The following is a 23,581-nucleotide window of genomic DNA, read 5'->3' as shown; positions in this document are numbered from 1 at the left end:
TTCCTCCCCCTCCCTGCCGATTTTTTGAGGGGACCCAAAAAACGGAGTCTCTTTCCTTATGCAACTTCCTCGGGCGCTGTGAGCACGGCCCTTCCCCCTCCCTGCATCCCTCGGCCCGCTCCTCTACCACCTCGGGTCTACCGCCAGAAAAATGCGTTAGAGATCCTTCAGAGTGCACCGAAACAAAAATAGATTTTTGATTGTTCTGAGTTTAAGTTCAGGGAAACTGAGATGAGAAATAAGAATCGGGCGGGGGGGGAGCGGCTGGAGCGAGTGCGTCGAATATTAATTTTGATTTTCCTAGAGGGTTGTTTGTAATAGCTTTATTGGTTTGGGGAGCCCGAGAGTCTCTGTACTGGCTAGCTCGGTCGCGTGGATTTTTGCGCAAGTTTTTAGAAAAACACTGACTCGAGTAGAGCATTTCTCCGGAAAGTTTCAAGTGCAGCAAAATAGCGAACGTACAAAACTGGCCAAGGGGAGACCTCTAGTGGTTAAACGCATCTTTAAGTTCGGAAGGCCGAGAGCAAACTTTGGCCTTTACTTTTAGCTACGTAGTCCGTTCAGACGTGGAAGTAATTAGACGACCCGAGCGAGCAGCCAGATGTTGTGTGAGAGGATGCTGAGCAGAAATAGAAAGTTTAGTACATTGGAGAGCAAATGAGATCTGAGGACCCAGACTCTACAGCTTCCACTCTTCATTACTTCTATGGGAAAAAAACACTTCGCTTTTATTCTGGGGTTTGAGATTGGTCACTCTCTGGATTAGAAGCAATTGTTTTCTATATTTATCGTTGTCTACACATTTGATCAACTTTTAATCAGGAGTCACAGCGGATAATTTCATTTGAACGTTAATAAAAATGCAAAGTGCAATTTGTGTTTAAAACTTCGAAAAAATGAGAAAGACCTTTGGTTGAAATTTGCCTTTTATGTGAGCTGATCATTTTATTCTCTAATAAATATAATTTAAGGCTGGTATTTAGTTTCTTAAACATAGTTATATATAGTCATAAAATAAATGGCCCCTTTTAGTGCTAAGAGTGTAATTTTGTTTCACTGCAAAAAGACATTATTTCTGAATGCTTTGTATAATTTGTGATTTAAACGCTTAAATATTTGATATATGGACAAAACTTGCTTACATAGTATCTATTCTTTTGCCAGTGTGTGTTCTGCATAGTAACTTTAGTTTTAAGAAAAGCAATGAGAGAAATGAAAGTTGAATCAAATGACCCTTGTAACTTTCATCTGCTTGTCATACAATGGGAGAGACTTTAATGGGGGAATTTAGGGGAGGGCAATGATATAAATGATAAAATCTAGTTCATCTCATCCAGAACTAGTTTTTTTTTTTTTTTTAACATACCAAGTGGTAATGTACGAAATTATGCAATAAATCAGCAATTCAAAATTTATGCATATTAATTGCGGGTTTGAAGGCTTCTTTTTTTTATGACAATATTTTGATTTTATTTGTCCTCCCTTTAAATCAATGCTAGACCTCCGGAAGAAGTCTTGAGGGTGGACGACAGTCTTAAAGACCATCAGACAATTATTTCTTCACTGCAACTAGGTAAGAGTTGCATGTTGAAACAAATTCCTTGATATACTTGCAAATGTTAAAAGCTGCATTTGGGGATGAGGGAGGAGAGTGTGAAACAAGGTTGGCAGAAAAACATCATTTTGTGAGGGCCGCTTTGAATGCGTGGAAGTCTTGACACTGAGTGTGATTGAGGCTCCAATTAAAACATTAGGAAAAGTTAAGAGATTGTTCTGGATAACCTTTGGACTGGCTTTTTGCTAGATTCTTAATTCACACTCCAATTGCACCTGTTTTCTACTGAAAATAAATAGCTTTATTCTTTGGAATTGAGAAAGTGGGAAAACTAGAACAAAGCAATTGTGAATTAATATAACTGTTGTATAAGTACACAGTGATATGGCAGGTTCTGAAACTTGGTAAAATTTTGTAGGTGAAATTCACAACAAGATCTTTGGGGATATTTAAGTAACTTATATTCTGTGACTCAAGTCCAACGGTGGGCTGACTTGTGCCAAATATTGAATCATAGGTTATAGTGAGTTTCCAGTGTGTTATCGTAAACTTGTCAACTTTTAAGCATATCACCACAGGGAATACAGCTGTTGTCCAGTAGAGATCCCTTTGGTAATTTTGGAGGGTGCTGGTTTGTCTCCAATAATCCAGGGCCTACTTTCAGGACAAAGGTCATTCTCAGGCAAAGGGGGGCCCTCTCTGGCTAGAGCATCGAAGTACATTTGTGCTACTGTAGTGCTTTCTACTATGTATACCTTTTTTCTTTTGATCTTTCCCTTTCTTTTTCTGCCTTTCATTTTCCTTCTCTGTCTTGAGTATTAAAGGAGTTGCTAATTCTTGTTTGGCAAAAACAAAAGAAAACAAAATAAATTAGCAGGACTAATAATCCCTATTGAGCCACCTTATAACCAGGGTAGATGTGGTCTCGATGTCATTACTGAATAAATACCAATATAAAAATGATTGTTAAAAGGGAATTTATTGTCATTTTCTGCTTGTGGATCATCTTGAGTAGTATAATTAGCAAAATAAATAGATGTCCACGTAGGTGATGCAGCAGAGACAAGGGGGCAAGAACGGCTCCAAGAAGATCGCCCAGACAGAAGTTGAGTTCAGGCAGAGTGAAATGTGTTTCCTAGGATGGTGAGTTTCATGTTTAGATGTGCTGAGTGGAAGACAGTGATTATTTTTCTTCATTTGGGGAATCATCGTGAGTGTAGATAGAGTACTAGAATAGGAATCAGAAGACAATTTAGCCACTAAATGTACCACTTTGTGTAAGTCGCTTTAACTCTTTCAGCCTAGATTTCCCCATCTGGAAAAATGGAGCAACAATGCTTGCCTTGGTTTCTTTGTTGAAGGGATCAAATAAAATAAGGTTTTGAGCACTATGAAGAGCTATTCAAATGTTTGAAATGGTTGTCATATTACCGTTTCACCTTAGCCAGGTTTTGTGAAAAGGGCAGGAGGTAGGTTTTTAAGAGCTGAACAGAGTGATTTAATTCCTGGCTAAAATTATTAGATTAGTTTTTGGCCTATATATTATATGGACTTGTCACAATACTTCTGGGGGATATTTCTTTTCTTTAGGAAAATGGTAGTTTCTCTTTTACAGCTTTGGCTCCTTGAGAGAAGGGACCATGTTTTTAACATGGTGTTGAATACAAATTGAGATTTATTTATCCCAAACTAGTCATTTGCTACGTAGGAGTAGATGAAATAAATACTTTTAAATATAAAATGATTCCAAATTGTGGAAATGGTAGGGTGATGAAAGTAGAAGGGTTGGTGTGAGGGGAATTCATGTGCTGTAATTAATAGTTTAGTTGTGTGAATCTGCTGGGAAATGAGGATGAGAAAATAGGTAACTGGAGTAGTAAGAATTTAAACTCTCGGGGCCAGAAAATGGGTCCTGCAAATGACTGTGGATTTAGGGGAAGCTACCTGTAGGGCTTTTTCCCCCCTATGTTTTCTAGACCTCTTTGCTGCTTTATTCTAATTCTAATCAACTGTTATCTACATAGAAAAAAGAAAACCACAAGTACTATCTGTCATTGTTTTCCATTTGATGATACTGAACTTGACAAACTCTGACAAGTTTTAGTTTAGTTTATCTCACTTCTCTTGTAAATTATCCAATCAATATGCTAAGAACCCAAAAAACCCATAGTGAAGGAAAGAAGAAATATATGTCCTGTTTAATTCGTCCCTGAGTAATCGAAGGTTGGTTCTTGAAAAATTCCACTGGTTTGTTTTGTTTGGTAGTTTATTTCTAAGAAATACATATATCAACAAAGGCTACTTATAATAGGATGGGAAACTTACAAAAGAAGTTACTTTATGTGGTGTGGACAAGGGTACCCTTGGGGTCCCAAGGTTGGGTAACCTGAGTAATCTCTCTAGCGATGTTTCTACTAGTTAACTCATTTTTATTGAGCTCTTACCGTGCTGAACACTGAAAGACTAGGTCTTTGCCCTTGATGAGTTCCCTACACGCTTACCCCAGGAGTTTGATTTATGAAGTCGAATTGAAAAAAGCCTTTAAGAAGTCCTTTTGTAGGAGACAGGGTGGTTTGAAGGAAAGAACAAGGACTTTTGAGAGGAACTTGTATAAAGTTGGGTGATCCTGGATGTGGCTCCAGTTTCTTACTCAGAAGTGGACTTATAGTTAATGACTTGGGTAGTGATTAGAAGAATTACATATGTATTATAGTAAAACCTTTTTATTATTATTTACTATTCTTTCTGTAAGTCAGTGTTTTATGTCAGTCCACAAATATTTATTGAGTATCTATTTTGTGTATGTCTCCTTTGGGAAGTGCTTCATATAATCAATACTTAGAATAGGGTGAAATGAATGAATTTGTTGAGGCTACAGAGAAAGCAACAGTCTTTGGCCTCAGTGTGTTCATAATCTAGTTGAGGAGATAATCTATACACATACAATGGTAATTACCAAAACAAAGCCATGGTTCAGTGCTAGTGAAAGGTAGATAGAGGTGAATACAGTTAAGTACTATGGTGGTACTACTGGATGTGTTTCCTAAGGTAGGGACCTGGAAGGTAGGGTGCCCTCTGCAAAACACTGTGAAGTGTTGATACAGTCAATGTAATTGTGTATTGAGTGCCTTCTGAATGTCAAGCATTAAGCTAGATATTTTATATTCATTCATTGATTCGCTCATTCATTCATCTAACAAAAACTTACCGAGTGCCTTCTGTATGCCCAGGTACTGTTCTAGACACTGAATGTTATCCCTAATACTTTCACTAACCTTGAGCATTTGGTATTATTAATTCTCTTTTAGAGCAAACTGGTGCTCAGAGATACTTAGTAACTTGTCTTAGTTCATATCATGCACTTTGAAAGGGGTGGGACCAGGGAAAATGACACTGGCTTTTGTTTTGTTATGTCTTTAACTTTCTAATTTTCCAAATAGTAATTCTTAGAATATTTCTAAGAAAACACATTTCCAGATTAATGTATTTGCTCTTATACGTTGGTTCGCTAAGATGAGCAATAGCGAACAGGTGTAAGAAAAAATTACGGGAAGAAAACACTGTCTCTTCACTTTCCTCTTTTTTGTTCCTTTTTTTAAAAGTTGGGGAAAGACTGAGTTATACTGAAAAGAACACCTTGGTCTAGTTCATGGCCTTGAAATGATCACTAACTGTTAATAAAACATTACTCAGATTAGTTTTGGGAATTACTGGGCTTATATATAAAAAGATTTCACTTGTTCTGTATAGGAAGAGACCTGATAAGGCAGTAGGGTGTGTTGTCAAAAAGTGTAAATCAATCAATCATCAATCAAAAGATTGGGACCTAAATTTACCATTTTGTGAGCTCAAAACATGATGGAATTTATTCTGATTATAAAAGAAGAAAATTAAAATGAGGGATAGAGATAATGGTGGTGAGAAGCTGGGGGTAGGGAGGAATGTAGTGTTAGAATCAAAGTTTAATAAAGATAACGGAATATGACTAAGAATATATTCACCAAAATATGATAACTACTGATACTATACTCTTTAACTAGAAGAGTAGGCCCATTTACAAAATGAAGTGAAGAGTTTTTGATTCATTGGGTGGTTCAGGATTACAGTGGGAGTCATATAATATTTCTATTATCTGAGTCGTGGTCCATCAAGCAGAGCTTTTGTCTGACTTGGAAGGATGCTACTGCAGGCATTGATTATAGGGTGATGGGCTGTTTCTCCTTTGTTTTTGTTTGCTTTTTGTTTTGTTTTTTACATTTTTATTGGGGTATAGTTGATTTACAATGTTGTGTTAGTTTCAGGTGTACAGCCTGTTTCTCCTTTGTTGAAACACTGTCATCCAGTAAATTTTTTTGAGTACCTGCTGTGTGCCAGGCCTTTTCAAGATTGGACTACAGCTTTATGTTATGTGAAATGTTACAGAATTAAACCAGTTCAGTTCCTAAAACACTTTCAGTAGGATGGTTCAGGCACCAAAATCAGTTGATTATTTTTCTCCCATCTGTTACACTGATTGAACCCTGAACTGTGAATTGAGATCCCTGGTCTGGTTGTTAAATGGTCTAGATAATTTCACCCCATTGGTTTGTGGTCTTATTTGGCAGATTGGAGGCCTAGCTGTTCAATCTATTGATAAGGGGTTTAGCTACAAATGGTTATCAGGATAAGCCCTGTAGACATGACTTATGTGACAGAAATAAAATCTGGTCAAATCTAATTTATTATATGCAAAAGAGAAATCAAGTGTAAATCTTTTAATTCTAGCTCTATGTTCTATAAAAATATGAAGCAGAATAAGAAAAAAGATACTGCTTTTAGCATTTTAAAAATTACGAAGTGAAATAAGAAAAAAGAACAAGATACTACTTTTAGTTTTCTTTTTTAATTTAAGTTCATGCATATTTTGCATAAGCGTGGAAATATCTGTGTGAGACAGGTTCTTGCTCTTTTTATTCCCTTGAATCCCTCTAATGGGTGTAAAATTTCTATTATTACACTACTAGTGTAATATGTTGATGACATGATAGCACTTTTCAGGATATTTTTGCCTCAAATTGAGATACAGTCTGTACACTGAAAATGAACTTCAAATAAAAGCATTTGAAGAGAGTATATTAAATATGCTGTAAGACTGTTAATGTCAGTTTGTGATTTCATTTTCTATGTACATTTTTTTTTCTTGAAAGGCATTTTTCATTTTCTGTTCCTCCTTCAGAGGAAGTAAGTAGGTTAGGCCCCAGAATCTCAAATAATTCATCCTTCTTACAGTAACAAACGGAAGGGCAGGAAGTTGAGATTTCGTAAAGGTTGCCTTCAGTGACTACCCCTTTGCATGTAATCTCCATGGCAGAAAAGGTAGCAAATCAGAGAAACCATCAATATGTTATAACTAGGGTCGTTTTCATTAAAACATGACCAGTAGATAACTACTGGTGGTGGTGGGGGGTTTCTGAAAAAGTATCAATAAGAAGGAACTGTCCTAATAACTGATTTCATATTTAAAGGAAGGCATCTACTATATAAGCATATATATGGACAGGAGACCCAGATTCTCAAGGATTTGTTCTTGATGCTACTGAGATTTCAGTTCTCACATTGAAATGATCTAGAGTTTTACCTGCCTAAAAGTCTATGAACTTGGGCCCTCAGGGCAAAATTTCACATCTCTCCACAACAGATCTCAGTTCCAGTATGTGTGCGATTCAGAGTTCTTGCCAGTCAGGGTGAGTAGAATATCAAAGCTGGTATCTGTCATGCTTGATTTGAAAGGAAAATTTTTCTTTGTAGCAAAATGTGTTTGTTGAGAGATGCTTCAGGTGTGAGTTTAGATTTTTCTCTTATCCTTATTGAATAAGCCTGTTTAAGAGGTTTGAATTTAACTTCTTTTGATGTATTCTTCACTGACACTTAAATAAGGAGGGTTTCTTGGAGCAGGAATGTTATCCTTCTGCCAAAGAGGTAAATACTTAGCAGCCTCGTTGTTAGTTAGAATTTTCACTGGAGAATAAGAGATAGATGGACAAATGAAGATCTTTTCCTGATTTCCTCTCTCCCCAGTCCCTGCCCACAACTAGTCTGTTAAATTTTCCCCTTCTATTTTATTCATTCATTTGATAAATTTTTATTGATTCCTACTGTGGATAATCACACGGGATAGCGAAATGAATAAATCCAGTTTTCTTTCCTCCAAAACCTCCTGTAAGTAAATGATCATGATATGATGTAATAAGTATTATAATTGGGGTATAGATTCTGCCTTTCCAGCCCCTCTTCTGGCATCTTACGTACACATATTCCAGTACTTGTACAGAGAAAGACTCACTGTAGTCATTTGAGTCCCCTTTGGAGAGGATCCATAGCTTTCGTCCCTCTTTTTCCTCCTGGCCTCTTGCTGCGATCTCTTACGGTGCTTTCTGTTTGCCTCTGTACTAGCTTTCTTGAAAGCAGGTCCTGGAACCACAGTTGGTATGCAAGGAAGCTTTTATGCCTCCTCAGCAAAAATGTCACAGTAAGGTTGCCAGTGGCTTAGTCTTGGGTCGCTGTTCAGAGATTATGTCCTTCATACTTTTCTCCTTGTTAAAATGTTCTTTATAAGAGCTTCGGAAAACTAATACTTATTGACCTTTCATCAGTTTCCCAAATTCATTTTGAAATTTTATTTGTCCATGAAATCCCAGATTCCTACCACAGTTCTTAACTTCCACTTTTCTCCACCTTCACCCCTGGACTCTTGAGAAATCAAATAGGACTTTGTGGTGCAAAGGTATTGGCTTTTGCACAGTTATCAACTCCTCTGCCCTGGGATACTTCAGACATCTGGTAAACCCATGTTTGGAGGGGATGTGGACACTGGAGAGCAGCTTGTTTCTTTTCTTCAAAGTAACTGTAGCTGTTGTGGACTGAGTGTCCAAAAAGTACAAACCACTTTAACGTGCATAATTAAAAAAATTTTTAATCCATATGAAGTAGATATTCCTATTCCATTTTTTAGATGAAGGAGCTAAGGCTCAAGAGAGGTTGGGTACCCTGCCCAAGATTATACAGCTAGTAAACTGTGAAGCCAGGATTCAACCCAGGCACTCTGGCTGCTGTGCTTTTCACCTTTACATTAGATTGACTTCTTTACTGACTAAAATACAATGTGTTGGGCACTATGGTATAGTTTGAGGGGCACTGTCTTGGGAGGTAAAAGTCCGTTTATTGGTTGGGTGATCTTTTCTTATCTGTAAAATGAGGCTAAGAATTCTTGGCCATCTTAAAAGGTAGCTGTGAGGGTCAACTAGTCTAGTATTGGTAAGAGACTTTAAAATGGCAAAGCGTAGAAGAAACCCTCCAGCTCCAGTCTGTTTGTATCTCTGGAATGAGTTAGGCTGGTTGGCTTTGTGTGACTACCCCTACGTGGCCGTGTGTTTGTGGGTATGTGAGCTCCCCCGTTACAGGCTGTGTCCCTCTCTGGTGTCATGAAAGTACATAGGAGGCCATTAGAGAATAAATCAGAAAACCATAGATAGACCTCAGGAGGCAGAGGTTTTGTCTTTCTCAGGATCACTTTCTCCAGCCTGGACTCTAGGTCCTGAGGGCATTCCCCAGTGTTAGACACTACAAATCTCAGCACATGGATGCAGATGGGGAGCTCAGCCAGGAGGTGGCACCTCTGTAGCTGACTCTAACCTGAAGATGAATAAATTCTACCCTGTAAAATACTACCTGCTCTCATGTTGTTTCTTGAATTTATTTTCTATAACTCAGCATTTTCCGAAAAGGGGATTCCATGGACCTCGCTGTACTGTGATAACAGAGCCACAAGGCTAAGTGACTCTGGGAAACTCGGGCTCAGACAGCACTTCACAGATTGCTGCACTGCTGCTGACATGCGCCATCCGTCTCCCTAAGACCCCGGGGGGTTACACATCTCCCTCACCGCAAAACTTTTATCACGGGACATGCAGAAATGGTCTCAAAGTTTTGAGGGGCAGACTTTGAGAAATGTGGCCCTAGCTTTTCATCTCATCCTGTTTACATGCCTTAGCCTGGTCCACAGTGTGGTGCCAGCCCAGCATGGTGGCCGAGAGAGCCTGGCCTTTGGGTCCAACTCCCTCCCCACACAGCAAATCCTTCTCCATTACTTCAGAGGTATTGTTCTATGAAGAAAGCTAGTCATTTCTGGAGCCATGTAAATATAGGTATTATTATTATTAACAATGCAACATCTACTTTTATGTAGTGATCTTGACATCTTCTGATGGAGCTTTGAACACAGGTGGCTTACTATAAGAGATGCCATTGAAATAAAATGAAGGGAAAGGGGAAAAAAAAGCCACTGACTAATTTTTTGAGGTCACAGAGCGACTCTCATGAGTGCAAATAATTGTTAAACCAGATAATTAGAGTAGAAAGTTAAGATTTTATTGACTGCTTACTATGGGATAGGCACTGTGCTGAGGTATTACCTGGCTTATCTCATGTAATCCTCACCATTGCCCAATGAAGAAAAGTTCTGTTACTTGCCACATTTTACAGGTGGGGAAATTGAGACTTCAAGGGATTAGTTGGTCTTATGTCACAGAACAGGTAATCGTTAATCTTTGGAAAGTGAATTGAAGGGAGGAAAGGAAGGCTGTGGTTTGTTTAGGAAAGGGAGAGGGATGGAAAGAGGAACTTGAGAGAGAGTGGCAGGTTTTGAGGATGATGCATGACGTGTTTGATTTGCGTCTGTCTATGAAAGGATGACAAGGGGCAGGGTGAGTGGGGATGGGGAGGCCCAAAACAGTTTTATACGCCACTTTAATAACGTGTTTAGCAGTGGGCAGAGGCCGTTTTGATGATATTACTGAAGATGACGCTTAGGACTTTCTTGAGAATGTCACAATGTGCCAGAGACAGCATTTGGTTAGTGATTGATGATTTCTACAAAGTACACCAAAAGCCAACTTCAGTTGATGGTATTAATGTGGGCATCCTAGCAACAAGGCCTTGGATCCCCACAGTGGAGGCTGACTTTCCTTATTGCCGTCTTACTCTTCTGCATAGCGATCATTTTTGTTTCTTTCGTGGTCATGATTTTAGGGTTAACATTCCTGACTTACTCTTCACAAAAGATAACATTGCCCTCTTGAACCCAAAACTGATGAGTTTAGTCCGTTGACACCAGGCACTGAGATCTCAGCCCCGGCATCTCTCTGAATGACAGAATTTAAATCTGATTCTCAGTTGCTGCTTCTGAGGTCATGTCTACCCCCATTTTACAACTACTGCCAGCTCTTGGCCTTGTCATCTCTGTAACTTATTTTTGAAAAATGCACCTGTTAACTGTAAAGCTATAAAATGGAATTCTAAAAAAGCAACTTCATGTAAAATTATTAAAACCATTTAACTGGTCTTAGTGAACAGTAACGAGCCGTTCTTTTAAATACTGTAATATTTTGAAAACAATGGTTTGAGCAGGAATGGCCAGGCTACAGTTAGTACACTTTCTTTAGTAATCTTTAATTCTCACCTTATCTGCAGATCCAGACTTTTGGTTTATAGGCAAGGCCCACTCTCTTACTTTATGTTGGAACGTACTAGATTGGGTTGCTTATCTTTCAGGGGACTGTTCTCTCCATCACAGCCCCAGGCAGCCTCTTCACCTTGAACTTGCTGTAGAAGTGCAGCCCTGGGGGAGTCTCTGCTCCCACTCTAAGCCACCATTTTATCCTCTCCTGGAAGATGTGAGGGAAGGAATCCTATGAAAGGGAGGATTATGAAGGACTCTGTTTATCTCCAGTCAAAGTAAGATACAGTAGATTCTTGACATTTGTGAGGGATACAGCCCAAGACCATCGCCAAGTCTCAACCTGAAAAAAATCATTGTAGCATGTAATTCCTCCCTTCAAATTACTAAAGTATAACTGAAAAATGTAAATGATCTCTCTAGACCTTAAATACTTATCTCGCTTGATGAGCAACTTTTGTGCTGTCGAGAGCACTTATTGAAACAAATTCACACATCTTTTCTACTTATTTCCTTTTGGAGCATTTGGTAGTTTTGTTCACATAGTGTGTCTGAGTCATCATTGCATTTGACATTTCAGCCTTTGATTTATCCGAAACTTCTATTTTGTGGCTGGGACCTATCACTTTCATAAACATTTCCGTATTCTCCTCGTTCTGTCATCAACGCTAGAATCAACTAGCAGTTGCTTTTGTTTCATTTCTTAACAAGAAACAAAGTTTTTATCACTTTATTTACAGTGGTCATAGCACTCAGACAAAGCACTGTGACTCAGAGCGCACCTGGACCTTGGCCGGGACTCTCAGTTTATGGAGTGTTATTCAGAATCGTGTCTCTGCAAAATGGCAAATTACTAAATGTCATGGGAACTTCAGCTGTCACTCAGGAATGGCAGAAACCATAAGTAGTCTGTGAGTGCCAAGGTTCTACTGTATGTTTTTGATACCTCAGTTGTGGAGAAGTGAACCCTACCCTTTCTCTTTTCACCCATCTGTGGAGCTGATACATTTGCATATATAGTTAAACACCTACGAGTTAAATTACCCAAGAGCTTTGGGGAAGTTGATTTTCCTAGCACCTTCTAGTCTATAGCTTCATTTGTTGGCATCAGTAACAAGCAAAGTATTTTCGTAAGAAGACGTGCCTTTCAAAACATGGAGTATTTTAAATAAATATGAGACAGGATTTTAAAACATTTTTTTTTAATGTAACTTTTTTTCTTAGAAAAACCCCACACGTTTAAACATTCAACAGGTACTAAAGGGTACACTACACAGAGAGCAGGTTCCCTCCGTTGGTTGCCTTTCAGTCAGTCGTTGCTCCTTCCTGGATGCGGCCAGTGTTACCAGCTTCTGACAAATCCTGACAAAGATAGGCTATGCCTATATAAGCAATACACGTATTTATATATACCCCATTTGTTTTACACAAATGGTAGCACACAGTTTTTATGCCTTGCATAAAATTAGTAGTATTAACAGTATCTTGGAGCTCTATCTATATCAGAATGTAAAGAGTTTCCTCATTGTTCTTCGTTTTTGTTTTTTGTTTTTTGTTTTTTTATTTATGGCTGTGTTGGGTCTTCGTTGCTGCGCACGGGCTTTCTCTAATTGCGGCGAGCGGCGGTTACTCTTTGTTGTAGTGCACAGGCTTCTCATTGCGGTGGCTTCTCTTGTTGCGGAGCACAGGCCCTAGGCGCACGGGCTTCAGTAGTTGTGGCTCGCGGGCTCTAGAGCGCAGGCTCAGTAGTTGTGGCGCATGGGCTTAGTTGCTCCGTGGCCTGTGGGATCTTCCCGAACCAGGGCTCGAACCCATGTCCCCTACGTTGGCAGGCAGATTCTTAACCACTGCGCCACCAGGGAGGTCCCCCTCATTGTTTTTTAACCATTGTATATGGCTGTACCACAATTGTCCTTTACTGATGGACAGTCAGGTTGTTTCCAGTTTTCTAACATTACAAACAGTGCTCTAGTCCATGAATCACCTTTTACGTTTTTTTATACATGTAAGTATCTATAGGATAAATTTCTAGAGGTAGAAGGGCTGAATTGGAGGATATGTTCTTGAAAATTGATCTCCATGGAGGTTGGTTCAATCAGTAGTGCCACCATCGGTATATGAGAGGGCTTGCATCTCCATATTCTTATAACATAGGATTTTTAAATGTAAGGTGTTAACTAATTTCATCACCACCTAATGTTTCTAGATTACTAGTGGTACATGTAGGCTAGGGCTTCCAGAGATTTCTTTGCATGAGAGATTGAGGAAGTGCATCCATTCGATACATGATTCCCAGGGAGAGTCAAGTTGCACAGCTTTGGTTTAGAGACAAGGAGTGCAGGAGAGAGAGAAGAGGTAATTCTGAGGACAGTGTTAAAATGTCATTTAGTCTGTCCTCCAGCCCTTTTGCTGAATTCTTAGGGCAAGGAAATTGTAATAAAAATGAGTAAAAGCTGAAGTGAACTGTTTCACAAAAGAGGGACTTTGGGAGTATAATACATTTGCATTGGTGCCAACAGTAATGGTCTTCACCTTCAGTAAAATTATCAGCTCCTTGATGAGGCATCCACAGTGGGCATTGGTGGGAGCACATTGGGTGTCAGTACCCTTGATATTAGCCATTGTCAGCCGTAACATAGGTGAGTGGGAATCAGAAGCTGCATGGATGCATTTGCTGGATATCTGATCTCGAAAGCTGTCCCGTTTGACATCAGCAGTGGCTGGAGACCATTAGCATTTAGAAGAGGTTAGGAGAAAAGTGGTACATCTTGGCTAATAACACAGAGGACCCATCATGGTACATATTTAAGATACTTCCTTAGGAAGTCTCAGCAGCATTAACAAGAGATTTGGGGTGTGATTTTCTGCAAATGAGAAATACTGTTTGTGACTTGTACTGTGAGTGACCATTATCTACCTGGTTTTTAGGCCCGTGGAATACAGGTTACACATGGGATGATGGACCAGTGCCAGGTGAAAATTAAAGAAAATATAAAGCGTAGCATTTCTAAGTACTAAAAAAAAAAAAAAAAAATTGCTTAACTCTTAGAAGCACAATTTGTTGAAGTGAAAGGACTTTGTATGTTTGTATATAAGTGCACACACTTACAGAAGATGAAAAAGGAGGATGATTTAGGGTGTCATAAAACTAGCTTCTGTTCAAATAATATTGGTTGCTGGTTGTTCTACCTGATTAGGAGATGGTGGGAAAATGCCTAATCTATCGTAGCTGTTCAGACTTCATGTGATAGTGAAAGTAGCCAGTGGCTTCACAATTGGATAAAGGAAAGGACAATGTAGTGAATATTTTTATGCTATTATATTTTATACAAAATGTCCACAAGCCTTAGAATGAAACAACGGATGGAAACAATTTTTATAAATTTTAGATATGTGCTTGCAGGCAGAGTATACTATGTAACATTACCAGTGTTTTGTATAGCAAAAGCATATTCTAATTATTTCCTAAAATATGTAATAAACATTTACTGCAGCTTTTGTACAGTGATAGCTTTTAGATTACTCCTATTTTCTATTCCTCCTCCTAGTCACAGACAGCATTTTTGCTGTTGTAACTTTCATACATTTATGGTTTTTAGGTAGGAAAAGACCAAAAATCTATTTGTGTTGAATATGTGTCTCGATGACATTTTGTTAATAAGCATATATTTGATGGCACTTTACTAAAAAGGATACATGTTGTACTGATCTGCATAAATCGAGAACTTTGGACCTAGTAAACTGGTTTCTGGATTTGCTGTGTTCCAAGGAGTAAAATGGGGAAAAGTAGGCTTAGCCAGATTCTCAGAGGGGGTAAGACTTTGAGACAGCACAAGACAGTGGTTGAGAAAAAAGCCCAGGGTTGGAATCAGACTGACCTGGGTTAAAATCCTGGGTATGCCACCAAGTATGGTTTTGGGTGAGTTACCGAACTCTGCACTTTTTTCAGTGTCGACTAGAGGGATGATAGAACCCATCTTTCTGTGAGAAACAAATAAATGAAATAATTTGTGTAAGTTGTCTGATGTTTTGAATCCTTTTCTGGAAGAAGATGCGATTGAATGAATAAATGAAAAATTTTTCTTATTAAAGGATCACTCAGGTTTTACCTGGTTTATCCACCAGGGGGAAAATTATTCTATCACTCTACTATCTATCAGGAAAAGTCGCCACTCCTACCTTAGAAAGTCAGGTTTGTTGCTGATCTTTATGTATTTAGTGAGGTAGGAGTCATAGAGAACTTCAGTATGAGTCTTAATTTATTTCATATTTTTACTGTTTCTTAGATTAATTCTTCCTCAGGCCTTTACAACCTATTTCCTGTTTTGAGGATTAAGTCTTAATGATAAAGGAAGAAAGAATATTGAAGCATCTAGTAAACTCCAACAGAAGATAGCTGTAATTCAAAGAAACACAGGGCTTTGTTTTTTTTTTTTTCCTATTGACTATTTAAAATGTGGAATGTAGTGTAATAACCACCCTGGACCCTTCACCCGTCTTTATCTTCACAGTTCCAACATGTTGCCGGTCTTATTTCACCACTTTACCCCTTAATTAATTTGTAGCAATTTCCTCACCTTATATCCCTTCATTTCACAATTTCAGCTTGTGTCTCTAAAATACAAGGAAGACCTCCCCTCGTTAAAGTATGTATCGTCATCATCCCTCAAAAAAAAGCAATGGTATTTCTCTAATATCAAATAGTCAGTTGGTATTCATATTTCTCCTCCTGTCCAATCATCTTTTTTTTTTTTTTTTTTTAAGATTTTTTGATGTGGACCATTTTTTTTTAAATTTTCTTTATTTTTATTTTTATTTTTGGCCGCGTTGGGTCTTCGTTGCTGCGCACGGGCTTTCTTTATTTGTGGTGAGCGGGGGCTGCTCTTTGTTGCAGTGCGTGGGCTTCTCATTGCAGTGTCTCCTCTTGTTGCAGAGCACGGGCTCTAGACGTGTGGGCTTCAGTAGTTGTGGCGCGCAGGCTCAGTAGTTGTGGCTCGCGGGCTCTAGAGCGCAGGCTCAGTAGTTGTGGCACACGGGCTTAGTTGCTCTGCGGCATGTGGGATCTTCCTGGGCCAGGGCTCGAACCCGTGTCCCCTGCATTGGCAGGCGGATTCTTAACCATTGCGCCACCAGGGAAGCCCGATGTGGACCATTTTTTAAAGTCTTTATTGAATATGTTACAGTATTGCTTCTGTTTTATGATTTGGTTTTTTGGCCCCGAGGCATGTGGGATCTTAGCTCCCCAAGTAGGGATCAAACCCACACACCCTGCATTGGAAGGCGAAGTCTTAACCACTGGACTGCCAGGGAAGTCCCTAATAATCTTTTTTTTTTTTAAATAATTTAAATCAGGGTCAAAACAAGATCTATGAAATGCAGTATTGCGATTGGTTAATATGTCTCTTAATCTAAATTTCAAATTTCCTCTTTCATTTGTTTATTAGTTACTCCTTACAATTTTTTGTGTGTGCAGAAAACAAGTTTTTTTTGTTTTTTTGTTTTTTTTAACATCATGTGTGTGGTTTTTTGTTTTATTTATTTATTTATTTATTTTTATTTTTGGCTGTGTTGGGTCTTCGTTTCTGTGCGAGGGCTTTCTCTAGTTGCGGCAAGTGGGGGCCACTCTTCATCGCGGTGCACTGGCCTCTCACTATCGCGGCCTCTCTTGTTGCAGAGCACAGGCTCCAGATGCACAGGCTCAGTAATTGTGGCTCACGGGCCTAGTTGCTCCGCGGCATGTGGGATCCTCCCAGACCAGGGCTCGTACCCGTGTCCCCTGCGTTGGCAGGCAGATTCTCAACCACTGCGCCACCAGGGAAGCCCAGAAAACAAGTTTTTAATCCTGTGTAGCAGTGGTTTTCAGACTTTTTGGTCTCAAGTCTCTTTTATGCTCTAAAAAATGAAAAACCCAAAGAGCTATTGTTTGTGTTATATGTATCAATATTTACTGCCTTAGAAATTAAAGTATATTGGTTATTTATTTATTACTTTTAACATAGTAAACTGATTACCTTAGTATGTATAAGCACAATTTTTGTAAACTATAATCACAGTTTCCAAAATTTAAAAGAAAAGGTGAGAGAAGTAACACTGTTTTACATTTTTGCAAATCTCTTTTATGTCTGCTTAATAGAAGATAGCTGGATTCTCATACCTGCTTCTCATTCAGTCTGTTGCAATATTTTGTTTTGGTTGACACATATGAAGAAAATCTGCTTCACACTGGTATGGGGTTGGAAAAGGGAGGATTATTTTAAGTTTTTCATTTAATGATGGACACTCTTCTTTAATATTACACCAAAACTTGATATGTGGTAGTTTCTTAAAGGTTAGTTGCAGTGTGCAATTTGAAATCCTATCAGTGAGCTTTCTGTGCTCTGTCACATTAAAATCCATCGGTCTGTGTTGCACTTTGAATGGATTCTTTAGCCATGCATAATTTTGTAACTGTAAGCATTGGTCATTTGGAAAATATCACTTCACTGAGTTATGTAGATCTTCCAAATGTTGACATACTTCATTGTGAAATATTTTAAAAAATCATATTCATGAATATCACCACCCATCTCCTTAGAAAGTTCTATAGCTATTGGGAAGCTGTCAAGCTCATGGTGGTGGATACAGGTTTTCCAAAATGCTGAAATTGTATCTTTAGTAACGAATGCTGTCAGTGTGACAAAATATTTTCCAAATATCCAAACTTGAATAAACATCGTTTTTTAAGTAAAAGTGGGATTCCATTAAAAAAAAAGCAGCTTGTTCAGCTTGCATCTCAAACAATTCACCAGTGCTTTCCCCTGAGACGGCCTTGGTATTTTGGCATGCCCGAGCACTTTGTGCATACTTCTGTTTCTCTCATGCAATATGGGCAGGATAAGTCCTTGTTTCTTTTTCCAAATAATAAGTTGGTTGGTTCCCTTGTATAATCAAAAGGTGATCAATGAGGTGTTCTTGGTTGGTTTATTTGTTTTGAATATCGTTGTGAACTCATAATGATTTAAACTTATTTGATGTGTTTCAATTCACTGCAGCTAATATCCTTACTTTGGCCAACAGAAGCCTCTTCAAGTTTGCTTCTGAGTCCTTTTGGTATGACCTCTGCTGTCTTTGATAGCTTCCTTGCTTTTTTATTTGACAAGATGTTCCAGGCTCATCTTGCACATTTCCTGCCACCTCTGGGAAGGCCTGGGAGAAATGGTATTTAGAGACCACAATCTGAACACTAGGCTGTTAACTACTATTGATTGGTGGTTGTTTCTAGAGTTTGTCAGTGGGCAAAGCTAGAAAATATGCATATTTTTTAAACATAAAATGCATCATGAAATTATACAGATACTTCCATTTAGATTTAGGACCCATTGATCTTTGATCACTTGTCAGTGACACCAACATAATTACTTATTTGTTTCACCCCATACCACACAGACAGCAGTTTCAGAATAACAATATCAATACTACCGCCAATGGATATATGATTACGAAAAAGTTTGTTTTGAAAATGAAAATTAAGAGCATTATCACAGTGTAGCTAGCCAAATTGGTTATCTTAACATAGCCTAATTGTGTTTGCTGTACATTTTGAGACTGTTTTCCTATTTCTCAGAACATCAACTTGGCAGATATTTCAACTGAGTTAAATAAATCAATTTCATGAAAGAATCAATCATACTGTATATTCATTGTATTGATAGAACAGACTTAACTGTCAAATTTAGTGTAGATGGCATTCAATAATGGACTGAATTTTCTTGTTCTTTTCTTTTTTTTTAATCTAAATGGCCTCTTTTTCAACATTGTATACTGGATACTATCCTTTATCCACATATACTCTCTTTCGAATGTCTTGGGGTAGGGGGAACTCCTTAGAGGGTGAAGAATTCTATCCATATGTCATCATGATTTTTTGTTCTAAGTGAATATGCTATGAAACAATGAATTCCTCTTCTAACAATAGCAAAAATTCACCATGGCACTTTTTGTTTAACCTAGAACTTTTATTCATATATTTTCTCCTGTAATTTACCATGGATTAATTATGGTATTTTTCACTTGGAAAAATATTTTTTTCACTAGGAAAAATATTAATTATGGTATTTTTCACTAGGAAAAATATTTTTGAAGCAATTATTTCTAAATCTCTGGATATGGGATATTATGATCAAGAAAATTATGTAATTAAGGGAAATTGAAGCAATGACCACTAAAATAAAAACTGATTTGTATGTAGAATATTTAGTGATATGCCCTTTTTTCCTTTTCCAGGTTAAAAAAAAATCATGACTGAATCTGCCTCTAGCACAAGTGGTCAAGAATTTGATGTATTCAGTGTTATGGATTGGAAGGATGGAGTAGGTACATTACCAGGAAGTGATTTAAAGGTAAGCTGTCTTTATTACATAAAATTGTGTGTGTGTGTGTGTGTGTGTGTGCGTGTGTGTGTGTGTGTGTGTATTATTAAAATGAATTTGAGCACATATGTGAAATAAGGATTAAAAGCATTAAGCATAGTGGCTGTAGTTTTATATGATGCTTGGTCCTCAGCATCTCAAGATGACAAACTGCTGATGGTTTGGCAGAAGGCTTTGTCACTTGGGGTAGGGGACTTAGAAGTATTTCTGCAATCTGTACGCATTTTGTAGAAATTAATGTATAGCTTCAAGGAGGATGGTTTCAGGTTTTAGTCTATCAGGATGGCCAATAAAATGTAAAAGTGGTAGACTTAGAAGGTCTAGCTTTGTATATTTTTTGTAGTCATGGGCTTTGTAACTTGAAGTGAAAAACCACACTCCCTGTGTCCTAGTTCTCTTATTTTAAAACTGGATAATGTTAAAATATTGAATAAACAGGACTGTTCACCTCCCTTAAATTATTTATACTGTAAACTGTAAATATGGATTTTTGTGTAATCACTTGTTCAGAAGCTGGGCCTTCCTGTAAATGAGACTGCTTTTGTATAGCTGAGAACTCTCCTCAGAGAGCACTGCTTCAGTCTGCTCCTCTTCTAGGTGCTCACCCTGCCCCTTTTCCCCAGCCCCCCAGAGCCACTCCAGGACCACATCTGCTGCAGCCTGGGACAGGGTTGTGCAAGCACCCACCTGGGAAGCCAGCCCCCCCACCTCTCATTTCTAATTTGCTTTTGCTCTGATCCTATCTCTGGGACCTTGAACCTGTCTGGGGCCCTTTAGACTTTGTGTTTGTACTTAGTCACGCAGGTGTTTGAACATCCGACCTCCCTAACTGGCCGTCTCTTGGCTTGCCTTGCTAGCGCTTGGCGTTCTGGCCTGTCTTGAATAGAGGTTCCTGCCCCCTAATACTGACTTCTTGGAATCCAATCCCTTTTAGTGGCCACTTGACAAGTATCTGAGCCAAAACTGTTCTAGCCCATCCTCAGTGGTGAGATTTGGACAGTCCACCTCTTGTTGGAAAAATACTTAGATTTTAGTTGGTTTAGGTTTAATTAAGTGCAGTGTGCCAACATATCTATCTGAGTTTAGTTTAACAAAAATATTGCAGTGAGGTTTAGTGAAATATGGAAAGGAGATTTGGTTTTTAGTTTTAGTTCTATGTGACCTTGAACAAGTCAGTTAATCTCTTTGGGGCCAATTTCCTCTTTGGTAAAATAAGGAATTAAATGAATGCCAAGGGTTTTATCTTCTCTAACATTCTCCAAATGTTCATCTGGATTAGATATGATGGAAATAGACTGCTGAAATTTTTGAGAAAGAAAAACTGTTCAAGATTCTGATAGTGTCAGCCACATAATTAGCTAAATGAGCTTTGTTATTTAAATTCTAAGTTTCACAATCTTTATCTGTAAAATGGGGTTATAGGATCTATGTCATAAGCTGGTTATAAGGATTGAAAAAAGTAATATATGTAAAACACTTAACAAATTGTATCTTTTCTTGCTTTATGGTATATTATGTAAACTGCCTTTTTTTTTATTGCTTCAGCGTCTTATTTTTCTTGTACATTTTTATTCCTTCTGAATGGCTTATTTTTTTTCCATGTAGGTGGATGATGAAATTTATAATTTTTGTTCAGCTAGATTTTGACAATAGAGTGAAGTCTCCATCCCTAAGAAATTTAGATTGCCTAAAGGTTTTCTAAGCAATGGATTTTAGGAATTAACCTATTACTTTTATAAAGGTAATCAGATAATTAAGCCACTTAGTGGGTATTATAATGTGGGTTATTTGATTTGATTTTTAGACTCATCTAATTACTTGGGTAATTGCCATGTATCCAATTCACTTTATCTGCTGTTGACAGATACCCTATTTAAAAAAATAATTAAAAAAATTTTTCTACTTTATAACCCTTTTTATCTGAGGAGATTCAAAGACTAGCCAGTTGATTATATTGCTTAGGATTTCTGATTCATTTGCTCCTCATATTAAAATTTGAGTTGCCTAAGAGATCTGATTAAGCAATTGATTTTTCATAATTAAGTTATTGGAAAGAACTTTGAATAAATCATGCAATTTACTCTCCCGCATCATGCTCTGCCTATTTGACACTGGAAGCTTCCTCTTTTTTTAATGGGCGAAGGCATGTGGCTTTCTTAATGTGCAATCCCTAAGACAGCCAGCTGAAGTTAATTCAGCTAATACATAGAAGTCGGTTTCTTATCATGGGAACAGGTTTTAATATGCTTCAGTTTATTGCCATCTTGAAAGAACTTTTCTCTGTAAAAGCCTCATGACTGCTGGCCAGTCAAGTGATACCGCTCTTCTGCTTAAAATCCTTTAGCAGTTTCCTGTATCCTTCGTGATAAAGTTCAAACCCCTTAAGTTTACCACAAGAGTTTTTTGGTGGTCTAGCCCCTACTTTCCTCTCCAGCTGCATCTCATTTCACTCCTCTGTGCCACCCTGTTTCCAGCCCAGCCAACTAGTTCACACCTTGGTCCCTTTTTACTGGTCCCTGTTGCTGGCATCCCCATTCCCCCCTTCACACTGGGCTAACCAACCCTTATATAAGACAGAGCGCAAAAGCTCCTTATTTGGGTGCAGTAGCAGAAAGAATAGAGAACTTATTCTCTGGTGAGCACTTGACCTACATCTTTTAATTCTCTTATTTAACCCATTTGAGGGAGTTTCTGTCACTGTTGTCAGTTTACAGATGGGGAAACAGAGGCCCGGAGTGCTTAAGTCACTTGCTCAAGCAAGGTCAGACAGTTCGTTACTGGCAGAACTGGGTCTTAAAACCAGGCTTTTCTGATTTTAAAATTGATTCTCTTACCACTGCCATTCTACTAACAAGAGAAATGTTTTCATATCAAAAGAGATGAAAGGGAAATGTTACAGCAATTTAGAGGAGGTATTATGTTAGCTGGAGGGATCAGGAAGTCTTTGGAAGCAGATGTCATGTGAGGTTTAGGTGCCTGAAAATAGGTGGGAAACTGTGTGAAGACTTTTGGGGGCAGGGATGGGAGGAGGGAGAGAAAGGGGCATACAGAAGAGGGGCTAGCATCAGAAAGTGTAGTGTTAGGGAAGAACAACAAGTGTCCACCGGCCCTCTTGAAAATATTGTAGTCATTAACAAGACATTTTTACTTAAACAAGCTTTGTAAACTTTACCGTTGCCTAATTTGTTCCTTTAAGATGCAAATCTGTGTTTGTAGATTAATAGCTCAGGGCCAGCTGTAAGAACAGGCAGGCGACTAGGTGGTAAGGCTTGTGGAAAGATGCATGGTAGGGCTTGCTGTCCCTAAGCGATTCTCTGCCTAAACTTCTTATGATTTCTGAAATTTATCTGCAGAGAATTATTCCTCTGGGTCATAAGGATTTAGTCTTCCAGAGTCCCTCAGTAAAATGTCAGTACCCTCCTGAGGGTGATAGCATCTTATCTCAAAAGAATAGTTGCCACTTAACCAAGAGCAAGACCCAGCAGCAGCGATGCAGAAACCCAACTGGAAAATTCACTGCGCTCTTATTGCCGGGTTTTGCCTTGTCTTGATTGACGTTCAGAACAGTTTAGTTACTAAATATCTTTGTCCTTAAAACAGATTGCTAAGTAGAACTCCCGTTTCAACACTGAAAGTAATGAAAACAGTAATCTCAGCAGTGTCTTTTAATGATCTATTATTAAAGACAGGCACAAATAGGCTAAAGATCCTTTGCCTCTATAAGCAAAAATAAAGAGAATGAATCAAATAAAAGGTAGCTTAAGCCAAGACAAACAAACAAAACCTTTTCAACCCCTTACATATTTCAGGCGTAATTGTTTTCTGATTGACCTAGATGTATCCACTAACAGAAGTTACACAGTGTCCGCTGATATGCTTGATTTGCTTAATAAAGCCCTTTTGTAAAGTTTATAATTTTGACATTTTGATTGTAGAATGGAGTCAGTTGCTAATTTTTTATAGTGCTTTTTAGATGTCTTGGTTAAAAGAACTAACAACTTAAAAAAAGTGATTATATCAAGTTTCTATAGTTGCAGCACCATTCATAAAAGCATTACCAATTTCAGAATTTGAGTATTTTATTGGGGAAAAAAATGTTAGGAAATGTGTCAGTCTTTCTGGAAT

The 23,581-nt window shown here is 38.2% G+C and overlaps 1 protein-coding gene across 9 annotated transcripts in view; it reads left to right on the top strand.

Annotated features, from left to right (window-relative positions):
- Positions 1-23,581, top strand: part of L3MBTL3 (L3MBTL histone methyl-lysine binding protein 3) — a 119,739-nt gene that overhangs the window by 2,164 nt on the left and 93,994 nt on the right. For 6 of the 9 annotated variants that reach the window (XM_082406145.1, XM_082406147.1, XM_082406150.1 and 3 more), the window contains exons 2-3: positions 1,500-1,573; positions 19,311-19,426. In XM_082406145.1, the coding sequence (XP_082262271.1) occupies positions 19,325-19,426 (102 nt within the window). In that variant the 5' untranslated portion in view covers positions 1,500-1,573; positions 19,311-19,324. Of the gene's footprint in view, positions 1-33; positions 932-1,499; positions 1,574-19,310; positions 19,427-23,581 lie in introns of those variants that run through there. The other 3 variants (XM_082406148.1, XM_082406143.1, XM_082406146.1) reach the window with 2 other exon arrangements.

This window comes from Balaenoptera borealis, assembly GCF_965194805.1.
Source record: "Balaenoptera borealis genome assembly, chromosome: 9".
Lineage (NCBI taxonomy): Eukaryota > Metazoa > Chordata > Mammalia > Artiodactyla > Balaenopteridae > Balaenoptera > Balaenoptera borealis.
Note: the sequence above shows the minus strand (reverse complement) of the source record. Positions and strands in the feature narration are given on the sequence as shown.